The sequence below is a fragment of the Podarcis bocagei genome, assembly GCF_964188305.1.
Source record: "Podarcis bocagei genome assembly, chromosome: 9".
Taxonomy (NCBI): Eukaryota; Metazoa; Chordata; class Lepidosauria; order Squamata; family Lacertidae; genus Podarcis; species Podarcis bocagei.
In genome coordinates, this window is record NC_138134.1 from 44,089,249 (window position 1) to 44,102,227 (window position 12,979).

The 12,979-nt window shown below is 41.6% G+C and overlaps 1 protein-coding gene across 2 annotated transcripts in view; it reads left to right on the forward strand.

Annotated features, from left to right (window-relative positions):
• TBC1D9 (TBC1 domain family member 9) overlaps positions 1 to 12,979 on the forward strand; it is a 54,823-nt gene that overhangs the window by 28,621 nt on the left and 13,223 nt on the right. The window contains exons 6-12 of one of the 2 annotated variants that reach the window (XM_081208320.1): positions 342 to 549; positions 2,821 to 3,027; positions 7,131 to 7,340; positions 8,426 to 8,576; positions 10,042 to 10,256; positions 11,065 to 11,182; positions 11,737 to 12,022. In XM_081208320.1, the coding sequence (XP_081064446.1) occupies positions 342 to 549; positions 2,821 to 3,027; positions 7,131 to 7,340; positions 8,426 to 8,576; positions 10,042 to 10,256; positions 11,065 to 11,182; positions 11,737 to 12,022 (1,395 nt within the window). The remainder of the gene's footprint in view (positions 1 to 341; positions 550 to 2,820; positions 3,028 to 7,130; positions 7,341 to 8,425; positions 8,577 to 10,041; positions 10,257 to 11,064; positions 11,183 to 11,736; positions 12,023 to 12,979) is intronic. The other variant, XM_081208321.1, reaches the window with a different exon arrangement.

Here is a 12,979-nt window from a genome sequence, read left to right on the forward strand (position 1 = left end):
AACCTGCAGTCTTGCAACATTTTTTATTAGCCTGCTTTTTACTCATAAGGGTAAATAAAGAGAGCCAGCTATCCTCTTATAAGTAAAAAGCAGACAAATATTGCAGGCTAATGATTTTTGTGGTGTAATTTATAAGGCTGTCAGAAAGCATGAATATAAATGAAGCATACAAACATCAGCACTGCTATGACAGATTTCTCCCATAGAATATCATTTCCTGGTGTTTTATTTGTGCTTGTGCAGAATTAATTTACAATGTACATTTATCTAATCTGTTGAAGACATACGCATGCACATTGAATTTTAATATGAACAACAAAACTTTGAACTGCTCACTTCAGGGATCTTGATGCCAGAGCAAAGAGTGAAAGGTACCGTGCTTTGTTCCGGCTTCCGAAGGACGAAAAGTTAGATGGACATACCGATTGTACCCTCTGGACTCCATTTAACAAAATGCACATCTTGGGTCAGATGTTTGTGTCTACAAATTACATCTGTTTCACTAGCAAGGAAGAAAACCTGTGCAGCCTCATCATCCCTCTACGAGAGGTGGGTATCAAGTCTGGCCATTTTTATTATACCATGTAAGTCAAGTTCGGGGCGTGGGTGGCGCTGTGGGTTAAACCACAGAGCCTAGGACTTGCCGATCAGAAGGTTGGCGGTTCGAATCCCCACAATGCAGTGAGCTCCCATTGCTCGGTCCTTGCTCCTGCCCACCTAGCAGTTCGAAAGCACGTCAAAGTGCAAGTACACAAATAGGTACCACTCCAGCAGGAAGGTAAACGGCGTTTCCGTGCGCTGCTCTGGTTCACCAGAAGTGGCTTAGTCATGCTGGCCACATGACCCGGAAGCTGTACGCTAGCTTCCTCGGCCAATAAAGCGAGATGAGCGCCACAACCCCAGAGTCGGCCACGACTGGACCTAATGGTCAGCGGTCCCTTTACCTTACCTAAGTCAAGTTCACGGGCTCCTTAGCTTCCAGGGAGCATCTCAGCAATGAACTCCCTTGCTTGCTTAGTATAATTTACAGCAAACTGACACTGTCTCTGCATTAGGATCCCTCCATTTCTGGTCCTGTTAATATTATTATTAGTAGTAGTAGTAGTAGTGTAAGTCATACATAAAAAGGACCTGTTGGGAAGTTTGCTGGGAATTGCAAGTGGGGAGAGTGTTGTTGTGTTCTTCCTAAACATTAGGAAGAACTTCCTGACAGTAAGAGCTGTTCGACAGTGGAATTTGCTGCCAAGGAGTGTGGTGGAGTCTCCTTCTTTGGAGGTCTTTAAGCAGAGGCTTGACAACCATATGTCAGGAGTGCTCTGATGGTGTTTCCTGCTTGGCAGGGGGTTGGACTCGATGGCCCTTGTGGTCTCTTCCAACTCTATGATTCTATGATTCTATGATTCTATTCTAGGTCCTGTTTGTGAACTTCCCATAGACATCTGGCCGGCCACTGTGAGAACAGGATGCTGGACTAGATGGGTCATTGGCCTGATCAAGGGCTACTTTCATGTTCTTAGGAAGGACTATTAAAACACTTTCCCTTTTAATTGGAAATATGCATTGTTAATGTGGCTCTCTTGCATTATGAACAGATCTATAGCTTATATAAAGGAAGTAAGAACCTGGTTGGGAGAAGTATTAAGACAATATCATTTAAGTAACTGAGACATAGCTGCTGATATTTCAATACAATTTAATAGGATATGTTAAATGAAAGGGAGGATGGCAACAAATTACCCTTTCTGCTAATGAAACATTAAAACTCTGTAATAATGCTTGGCCATAGATCATTAAAATAAAAAACCCTGCAAACTGAAACTAAAGCCTCTGTACATTGAAACTCCTATTATCCTGAAGTGCCTAATGCAATTTTTATTGCTTCTGATAAGCTATCTGGAAGCAGTGGTTTAAAGCTTTTTAAAACTTTTCTTCATGGTCTTCAGAAGGGTCTTTGAGCATACTGTTTTCATTTCCAACTAATGCACTGTTCCTGAAATGAAAATCTCACAACTACACAAACACACACACACACACACACACAGAGAGAGAGAGAGTTACACAGTTAATTGTATGAGCAGGACCATATCTCAGAAATAGAACCATATTTCACATACAGAAGGTCCTTGGTTCAGTCCCTCCAATCTCTAGTTAAAAGTGTTCAAGCAGCAGATGATAATGAGAGACTGTGTAGAATCATTGCCATTCAGGATAGGCAATACTGGTTTAGAGAGAGAAATTCTCTGACCTGGTATTAGGCAGTTTTCTATATTCCTGGCATTAGCACAGTTTGGGGCAAGAGACTGTCACTAAATGAGACAACCTGTCTCCATACTACTCTTAGATTTCTGCTACCACCTTGTACCTTGCTTTTGCTCTGGCCAGTTTTGTTCTGAAATGCAGATTTCCTAAATGTCTGAAACATCATCAAATTGCTAAATCGCAGTAGCGCTCTTTTCGAGGGATATTTACTCACTTCTTTGCTGAATAACAAAATGTTATAGCTCTCAGACTTCCTGGAAGAAAATTGTACCTCTTCCCTTAAGCCCTCATACTTAGGTGCCTTTGGTAGACCTGCTCAGACTGATAGATCTCATAGATTATTTAGTCTTATATCATAAGACTGTGATCCTTGTGCAGCTCCAGAAGTGTGCAGAAATGGATACATGGAAAGGCCATAAGATATTCAGCTTCACTGCTGTGAGGGTGCCTTAGAAAATGATTAGATAATCCAATTGTATTTAAGATTGTGCCATTGCCAGATGTTGCTGGAATATGACCAATTTGTATGTGTGTATTTTCTTTTGCCCTCCTCTCCCTTAGGTGACTATTGTAGAAAAGGCTGACAGCTCTAGTGTATTACCTAGCCCATTGTCTATTAGCACCAAAAATCGAATGACATTTCTCTTTGCCAATTTAAAAGACAGAGACTTTCTGGTTCAGAGAATTTCTGATTTTCTCCAGCAAACTACTTCCAAAATATACTCTGAAAAAGAGATTTCTGGCAGTTACAACAGCTCAGATGATGAGGTGAGTAGATGTCGTCAATGTCAGGAAGTATTCAGTTAATTTCAGATTAGTAAAATTATATAATTTCAAGTAGCTGCTCCCAAGTAATAAATTCTGTGTAAAGATTCCTTTTTGCAGAACTCCATTGACATTAGGTTGTTTTGATCTTCTTAATAAATTGTTGAGCCAAACATTTAGGTAGGCATATGGTTAAACCCTTTCATGCCCATCTTTCATCTAAGAATGCACATCAACCATTGACTGTTTGGAAATGCTTTCATATCAGTCTTTTCCTGGACATGTAAAAATTGCACATTGGGCAGAAGGCTGCTGCTGCATTCTGATAGTGTAGGGTGTAATATTGTGTATCATGTACTTCCCTGAAAATCTTATGTTGGCTTTTAAGAACATGTATGATCAAGGTTTTGTGGGAAAGAAAGCTGCTTGGACATAATAAATGCCCTCTGAAAGCATAATGGCACCTCTGATAGCCGCATCCACAAAGCAGTTATGGGGATATCTATGGAAATAAATGCTAGTCCATATGATAGAGGACATAGTCTGCACAGAAAAAAGTCTTTACACCATGTTATCTACTTGCCACACAGTTGCCCTGTGACTTGCATGTATCAGAGGTGCCCGTTCACTGCATCAAAAGCCTTTTCCATACCACAAAACTTATAAATGAGTGGTGTCAGGGCTCCTAAAGTTATGCTTTGACTCAGAACCCCTGTTCCCTAATACAAGAGGGTTTGGAGAGGAGCTGTGGCTACATTCAAGTAATGAAAAGAAGATCTTTGCCCATAATTAGAGGCACTATCCTGTTGTTTCACATTTTCTTGAAATCTGAAACAGATATCAGGATTGAGCTCAAATCAACCGGGGTTGAATATTTGTTTCTGCACTTCTCATGTAGTGCTGAAGGGCTATGTCAGCAATATGGGGACAGCCTGTTTTAGCATGTCTTAATATCTCCCCCCCCCCTCAAAAAAAAGAAGAAAAGACTGCTTAGCTGATCACATTGGCCCAATTTGGCCAAATCATGGAGCTTCAAGTTCATAGCAGTGGTGGTGGGAGTGGTGGCACTATAGCTTACCTGGACAGGGCTGGGGGCAGGATGATGGCCTGCTCAGGTTTGTGCAGATGTAACAGTGCAACTAATTTAGCACTCCTGGTGCTACATCTGAACAGCCCCAACCTTACCTAGCCATGCCAAGGTAAGCTGTAGCAAGGCCAGTGTTGGGAGGGTGGCTCTATGGCTCTGCCTCACCATACTGACCATTAGTGCTTTGCATACTTTGGTTCCCTCAGTTATAAGATTGCTTGGGTGTGTGGGAACCAAAAAGCACACAGGCCAAATACTTGGGTGCATAACTACAACCTGTGGTTTGGTGTTGCATCGTAAACCACGTCTATGTGTATATTTGAATTAGACAAAGACACAGTGTGGCGCATGGAGACTGAGTAATCCCATCAGCAACTGTTAACTCTGCATCCCAGAACCTTGGTTTCAAGAAAAACCAAGTATCCTATAATAAAAGACGTTATCTGCTTTTAAGGTTAAATGTTGGGAAGGGGAGAGGAAATATTTACCCATATTCAGAAGATATCCTCTTGTCTGGAAAGTTGCCTAATGCTGGTGTCAGCAGAATGCCAGCTATTGACTGCTGAATGTATGCCAACTTGGAAATGAAATACAAGGCAGTAAAAACCCAGCAGAAAGTAGCATGATGGAGTGCACATAAAATTGCAGTAATTAATTATAAAAGTAATTTGTTTATATTACAAATGGATTCTAATGAGCTTGGAGAAATGACCAAATGACCAAGACTGAAGATTTTAAGACATAGTGTCTAGCTTGTCAAATCATAAAATTATGGTCAGATTTTTTTTAAAAAAAGTGGCAACAAGCCATTTAAAAGTTCACCTCTTTGAATCAGATGATTTAGTTAACTGTATTTGTCTTTTGACATGTGCTATTTTTGAGCATGACTGATTTAATAATGGCTGGAAGTATAAATACTTTCACAGTCTTGGAAAGGTCAGTAAGCAGTCAATGGTCCCTCAGTTCCTGCTTTCAGCGCAATATGGTCATGGGGCTTCTTTCAGCTGTGGGTCCAAACAACTTGTGATGCCCTAAGCCAAGTTCCCAAAGGGGTAGCCGTGTTAGGTTGTTGCAGCCAAAACAGCAGAATTTTGTGGTACCTTAAAGACTAACACATGTATCATGGTAAAGGCTTTTCCCACAAACTTTGGCAGACAGGGAAAAGCAGCCAAGACAGTGATGATTTGTGTTAACGCTCAAGTGTATGCAAAACAATTACTTAGATATTCATGAAACACTCTTGATAACAGAAGCATCCTGGCATTGATAAATTAATTCAACACCTGTAGTGGGATTAGAACCTCTTATTTCAATTCAAGCCACAGGTGATAGATTGAACATCTTGAAAGTGCTAATTCAGCAGCTTTTACCCTACCCTAAAATTTCCCATTGAAGTTCCATTGTTTGGTTTATGCTATCATAAATGAGCTAGTCTCTAAGATACCACAAGACGGTTTGTTGTTTTCCCCACATTAAACACAATCCTCCAGGCATGGATGGCAGTAGACTTCATGCACAGTAAGCTTTCATCTGGAACTAGGAAGTCAGAGGTGACACATAAGGGCATTGAAAAGCTAGAGACTTCTCTGTCTCTTTAAACACTTTTTAAAAAAGTCATTAAAATCAATTTAACTTAAAACGGCAGTGTTGAAAAGCTGTTCACCATTCTTGCTTGGAGATCTTGTCTCGTTTCTGCTTCGCTTTATTACCTCCCATACGAATCTGGTTGCAGTTTGGCTTCCATCTTTTATGTTATTGAGGTGATCACTTTCACACTGTCCACAATTGCTAGTAGCACAGAACCATAGTTTACCACTACCTGGATGAGACCCAGCATGCTCCCCTTCCAAGGGATCCTGGGTTATTAAGCTGGCCAATTAAACTAACCAGAGGTTTGTTGCCTTTGATTATTGTTTCATTTTTAAAAACCAGGGTCCCAGGTTCACTCAGACTCATTCTGGCTCATCCACATAGAGCTAAACCACAGATTAGTGCAGCATATGAATACAGCTACTGTCCCAGAGACAGAATCTGACAGACATGCATGGCAGTGCGTCCACTGAATTGCCAGACTGCTAACAGGAGGATGATTACAGGAGGGCCACAAGAGGCCCACTGCAATATTGCTTCCCCCAACAAGCTGAGCATCTCTGATAAGAGAGCTGTTGCACATTTAGTTTGCCCAGTGCTTTTACCAATTAAGTTTCTGGGAGCTGTTATTTATACAAAGCTCCTCTTTAATAATAATAAGCCCCGAAGGTGCAAATGTCTTCTGGCAAATCGCTGCTCTGACTTTGTGGACCACAGTATCCTTCAGCATAATTTTATTGCTCTTCTAAATCAGCTCTTAGATTGTTCCTAGGTACATATTTTTAATAACCTTGCCAGTGGAAGTTCATAAACATATTATGATGCTCATTGAAAACCTTCCACTTCCATTCAAATAATGTGGTGCGGCATTGGGGTGTGGGATACTATAGAAAACGTTTAAAAAATATTTTATGGAAGGATTGAATGCTTTACTGGTTGGATGCATTTGTTCTCCCTGGAGCTTGTTTCTGTTGTCCGAATGTCAGTCCTGAAATCCACTGCAGTTCCTTTATGATTTTCACAGGAACTCAGCATTGCAAACAACCATGGTGCAGGCTTCTAATTTGAAGGGGTTCAGGCTTCTGACTCGAGTGCCGTGGGTGGGGGTGGGCCATGCCTTTGAGGCTTCATGGCAGAATGCATTTGGCCAAAGTGGATTGTCTGCTGCAGTGCTGCAGTCTGGCTGCCCTTTCCTTTCCCACCCTCTGTAGTTCCAATTACTCGAGCTCAGCACAAAGGCTGGCAGCGGAGAAGGGTAGGCAGTGTGACAGGAGAAGAGGCGCAGGCCAAACTGCTTCCTGACATGTAGCTATTTAAAAACTCAGAAAGCCCTTGTGTGCATCTGCAATTCGCAACTCGGTGGGTACCACTATCCTAGCACCGTGGAAACAAACTGATCCTTGCCCTTTTCCTTCCCGCACCTGAACAGTTCATAAAATTGTGGGGATTTCCCCCCTCCTCCATTCAGGTCTATTCAAGGACAAGCAGCATTCTCTCCTCAAGCCCTCAAAGAAGCCTTAGTTCCGAAGCAGATGGAGAGCGGCAGTTCAACCTGAATGGCAACAGCATCCCAACTGTAACCCAGGCACTAATGACCATGTACCGGAGGCGTTCACCTGAAGAATTCAACCCTAAATTAGTAGGTCACGCCTTCTTCTTCTTCTTTTTAACTCTCATTTGGATTACTGCATTAATTGTTGACAGATGTGAACTATACCTTCCTCATACCAGCAGTGGGTAGGAACAGATGCAGGAGTGGGCAGAGCAAGGTGACTCTTACCTTGGCACAGCAGGTTGCACTCCAGCCATGCCAAAGTGTCACAGGTTGCTACACACACCAGTCATCTTCCATCCAGGTAGGCGAAAGGCGTCATAGCAGCTCAACGGCACATTGTACCCAGGCAAAAGCACTCGTGGTGTTTGGGACGGAGTGGGGCCAAAAAGAGATGCCTAAAAGGCTGCATTTGGCCGCTGGGCCTGAGGTTCCTCTCCACTGACTTAGACCTATTAATTTTCCTTATGGATTCTGTTGTCAACAAGGTGGAGGGAGAGATTGATGTTGTCCAGGGGTGAGGAGCCTCAGGCCCAGAGACCAAATGTAGCCTTCCAGGCCTCTCGCTGGCCCTTGGATCTCTCCACAGGTTCCCCCCACACACACCGCAGCAATATTTTCCTTGAGTGTTTTTGCCTGGCTGAAATGTGGTCTTGAACTCTCATTATTCTCCATCCAGGAAAGCAAAAAGGGCTGAGAAATGGATGTGTGTTTGTGTAGGAAACTTGCCTACAACTGTACAAAGGTAATTTGCACTCCTTGCTCTATCCACTTTTCCCACTAGCCATGCCCGCCATGGGTATGTAGCCCACAGAAGTTTTCCCAGAAGGGAATGTGGCTTTTGGGTGGGAAATGTTCCTTGCCTGCATGTCATTTTAGTGTATTTTGAAATCATCATGTCATAATGGTTAGTGCTTGTAGCTTTTTTGCAAATACGTCTGTACATGGGGACGTACATAAATGCTTAGGAGGCGACATCAAGATGAGAAAATGTCATGTTAAAAATGAGTATACTGAGAAAGCTTTGCTGAAAGAGTAGTCTGCACACCACTCCTGATAATAAAATTAAGGATTAAATGACATTTTGGGGGGGTGGCTTCTTCTTTTGCATTACAGGATTGTGTTACACAGTGTTTTTAGTTCTGTATATCGTACTCTCCATTATTTTTAAGGCAAAAGAATTTTTGAAAGAACAAGCTTGGAAGATTCATTTCGCAGAATATGGCCAAGGCATCTGTATGTATCGGACTGAGAAAACAAGAGACCTTGTGCTGAAAGGTATTCCGGAAAGCATGAGAGGGGAACTCTGGCTACTCCTGTCAGGTGGGTATCAGTAGATAACATTGTTTTATTAATGGTAAGTCAAAGGTTTCCCATATGATCTTTATCCTTCTGTGGAGTTCATTATGTTGGTGCCCTAGTGGACATGTTGGCTGCAGATAAATGGAGATTGACAATTGCAGTCCTAAGTGTGTTTACTTAGAAGAATGTCTCTCTGGAATTTACTTGCTGGTAATTGTGTTTAGGATTGTGGCCTAAATTGGTGAGGTATATTTTACCAACTAGTGCAAATGAAATAAGATATTTGGAAGTTCAACTTCTTGGTGGGAAAGCTGGCTTGCTATTCACTGCAAGAAACTCTTTTCCTTTCGGGTCAATCAATAGTGTCTGCCTGGTAGCCCAAAATAATTTTGCTTCAGAAGAAGTGTACAGCAAAGCATATAAAATGGTCCTTCACACTTCTCCTCTGTGATGTAGGCATAGGTGTCAAGTTCCACAAGGAATTTAGTTAACAGCAGGCAGGTGGACTAATTTGTACTTCATTAAATTGCTAGGGATTGACGGATACTTTTTTTAAATTAGAGAGAAATGAACTTACCAGTTAAATCTGTTCTCCTGGGTTGAGAAAAGGAGCAGTGAGAGCTTTGTCCATGCACCTGAACAGACACTTCCAATGCCCTACCTTTTTTGCTTTATATGCAGCACCAAGACAGAGAGAGACGGAACAATAGAATTCTCAGTTTGTGCAGCCAATCTGGGGTCAACTGAGGATGTCTTGCTGAAGTGCCCCCAAATCATGGAGCCAGCAGTGAGACTTATAACTCAAAGCAGGCTTTTTGTGGGCTTACATAATAGGCGTGAGAAACTATTAAGGGGATTGCAAATTTCTTATGACCTATTTATAAGTAGCTTACCACAGAACATAAACCTGCATTCTGCTATCTTATTTGAATGAACATTTCCCCCCCCTCTCTCTCTCTCTCTCTCTCTGTGTGTGTGTGTGTGTGTGTGTGTGTGTGTGTGTATACAGAAACACAAACACACTTGTTAGCTTGGCTGTATTTGGGGTTGTATACAGAATATCTTGGATTTCTCACAGTAGGCTTACCACTAAGACTGCAAAACTTTTCATAGAAGAGGAGGCAGGTGTGTTTAACTCACTGTGGTAAACCAAAGGTCTATGACAGTTAACTTGAGCATTGGAGGTTTTGTAAGAATAGGACCTGATTATTGTACTCAGTGGCTGAAATCCAAAGAATCGCTTCAGGCACATTTGAATGGTGAGAGAGGTTTTTTTTAATTATTATTTTAATGGCAAACCCTTATGCCATATCACAGACTTTTGTGAAAACCTTCTTCGCTTCAAAAATGATTTGCCAATTAGCATTGCGGGGGGGGGGCACGTCCTCCTTGGGCATGCACAACTCACTGTGCAGTTGTTTTGGATCCTGGCATATATCTGTAACCTACTTTCTCTTTTGTCAAATTTGCTCTGTTGCATTTTTAGGAGCTATTAATGAAATGGCCACCCACGCTGGCTATTATGAAGACTTGGTGGAGAAGTCTATGGGGAAATACAATCTCGCCACAGAAGAGATTGAGAGGGATTTGCACCGCTCTCTCCCAGAGCATCCTGCATTCCAGAATGAGATGGGTATTGCTGCTCTGAGAAGAGTACTAACTGCTTATGCATTTAGAAATCCAAACATAGGATACTGCCAGGTAATTCAAACTCATTTCATTTTGAAGAACCCAAATTCCTTATCCCTCTATTTATTGTTGCACACAGAGGCCCAACCTTCCATGCACTTGTGGTAAATTTTGATCTAGTAGAGTAGGTTGGAAATTTTAAATCTTCCTGGAATTTAACAAGTGGGACTTGCAGCAAAATGTTGCAATATATGATCCCTTATAACAGGAACTCTCCTTTTCAAGGTCCAGCCAAACAGGGCATTCAACTCTTCTCTTCTCCTCCCACACTTGGTCTTTTCTGGTTTTCATTTCCAACTGACACTGCTGAATATACTCAGATGATCATTGGGCTTGTGTGCATCTGGATGTTTAAGATTTTTTGGGGTGGGGTAGAACTTCTGCAAACCTCAGGGATCCCTTAGCGTGCTGATACATCCATCTTGTGGCTACTGCAGAACCACCAGCATCCACCACCTGGTTTGCCATTAAAGGGAGTGACTTTGGTTTAAAACTGGTGACTGTTTTAAAACTGCTGTTATGTAGTAACACAGTAGACTACTTCTCCATTTTTAGTCACATACCTCAGACTTTGAAAAGCATGGCTTTTGCCTCTGCACATTTCCAAGGGAATGGGAAACGAGGGAGAAAGAGAGAGAGTGTGTGTGATAACTTGTTGACATTGGCCAGGCTGCATGGTTCAACATCTTCGAAAAATACTTTGTGGAATCCCTTCCTACTTTCTGAAACTAGGCCCAAATTAGGGCTGTTGTTGATTGACTCTGTTATCTGGACCATTTAACATCTAGTATATGTACTTTTGAATGTATTTTTTTTCTAGGCCATGAATATTGTTACATCGGTACTGCTTTTGTATGCAAAGGAAGAGGAAGCATTCTGGCTGCTTGTGGCTTTGTGTGAGCGCATGCTGCCAGATTACTACAACACGAGAGTTGTTGGTATGTCAAAGGAGACTTGTAAGAGCATAATCACTGGGAATTTCAGACCTAATTCTTAAGCTTCCGGAAAGTGAGGTTTGGTCTACCAATGGGGGAAGGATACTTGAATTCATTGATGCTGAATGACATTTGAGTGGCTGGGCTTCTGCCTTGTGTTTTGGAGAACTGCCTTTTATAACTTGTTTCACATCATGTCCAAACATAGCCATTCCCTGTTTTGTTTCTAGTCTATAAAATATATTTTTGTTTTTAGTCTGCAAAAGTCAAAATCAATAAAGACCTTATGCTATTATGATGATCCAGTTAGAGCAATAGGAGCCAGAGTAATGGATTTTTGTAATGTTTGTCAGTTGCATGAAGCAGATTCTTTTCAATACATAAACACAATAAGTAAATTAATGTTGAAAGGATGATTCCTGAGTGGCAAGATATTGTAACGTAGTTCAGTGTAAGCTAATTGCAAAATTATTGCACACTGCTTTTCTAGATAGGCTTAAATGCATGTTCTATGAATCAACATTTCATATACGTCAAATACTGATTATGTCTTGCAGGAGCTCTGGTGGATCAAGGTGTCTTTGAAGAGTTAGCTCGAGATTATGTTCCACAATTATATGACTGTATGCAGGACTTGGGGGTCATCTCCACTATATCCCTTTCCTGGTTCCTCACACTCTTCCTCAGTGTAATGCCCTTTGAAAGTGCCGTGGTTGTTGTGGACTGTTTCTTCTATGAAGGCATAAAGGTGATATTCCAGTTGGCACTGGCTGTGCTAGATGCAAATGTTGACAAGTTGCTGAATTGTAAAGATGACGGGGAAGCGATGACAGTGCTTGGAAGGTAAGTTTTGCCTTTGGGAATCTCATCTAGTCCAACTCCCTGCAATGCAGGAATCTCAACATGCAGCGCCCCACCCCACAATCCAATATTAAACCATACAGGACCCTGCTTAGCTTTTTGCAAATGTGCTAGCAGTTTTATTGTTAACTAGGATGGTTAAATATTTAAATATTTCCCCACAGCTTCTTCCAGCACTGTAATTGTTATGCATTAAGTCTAGACTATTTCATTGTAATGTTGAATTTATAAGATACGTATTGAAACTGTTTTTTTGCTTTGTTTGAATTTATAATGTCTTATAACAAATTTGCTTTTACGTATTCCAATTGTTATATATGTTGACAGTAAGTTGTTTGGTGTGAGCTACTTTCAGCACAGTTCCATGTGGAAAAGCAGCATATACATAAACTAAGCTTAAAATATCTTGCAGTTGTGACCGTCGTACATAATGCTCTTTCAGCACACCACTCCCCCATTTAAATCAGTAACTTTGCATTGCCAAAAGGGCTTTCCATGTAATAAAGGGAAAGCATAGCCATTAAATGAATAACTTTGACTCACCGTGTTCTGTCTCCCTAATTAGCCACTCGCTAGCACTGGAACAGCTTTGCTCAAGTCTATTCCCCCCCTTCCCCCCGTCTCTGGCACTATGATTTGATTTCATTAGAAAGAGCTGTCTTGGAGGAGCCACTAACATGATTCAGTGTCACGTAGTACTGACAATGCTAAACTGGCAACAGCACCCAAAGCAAAGTCTTTCCCAGCTCTGTTACTAAGGGCTCATACTGAGAAATTACCCAGGGATCTCATGCATGCAGAGCATATGCATTGCAACTCAGTTATATGGCGCAGTCTCTTGATACAGACTGAACAACAGTCCAAGCAAGCCCATCGAATTTACTAGTGTCAAATGATTTTACTAGCCTGTTGGAATAGCAGCTGCATTTGCATGCTAGG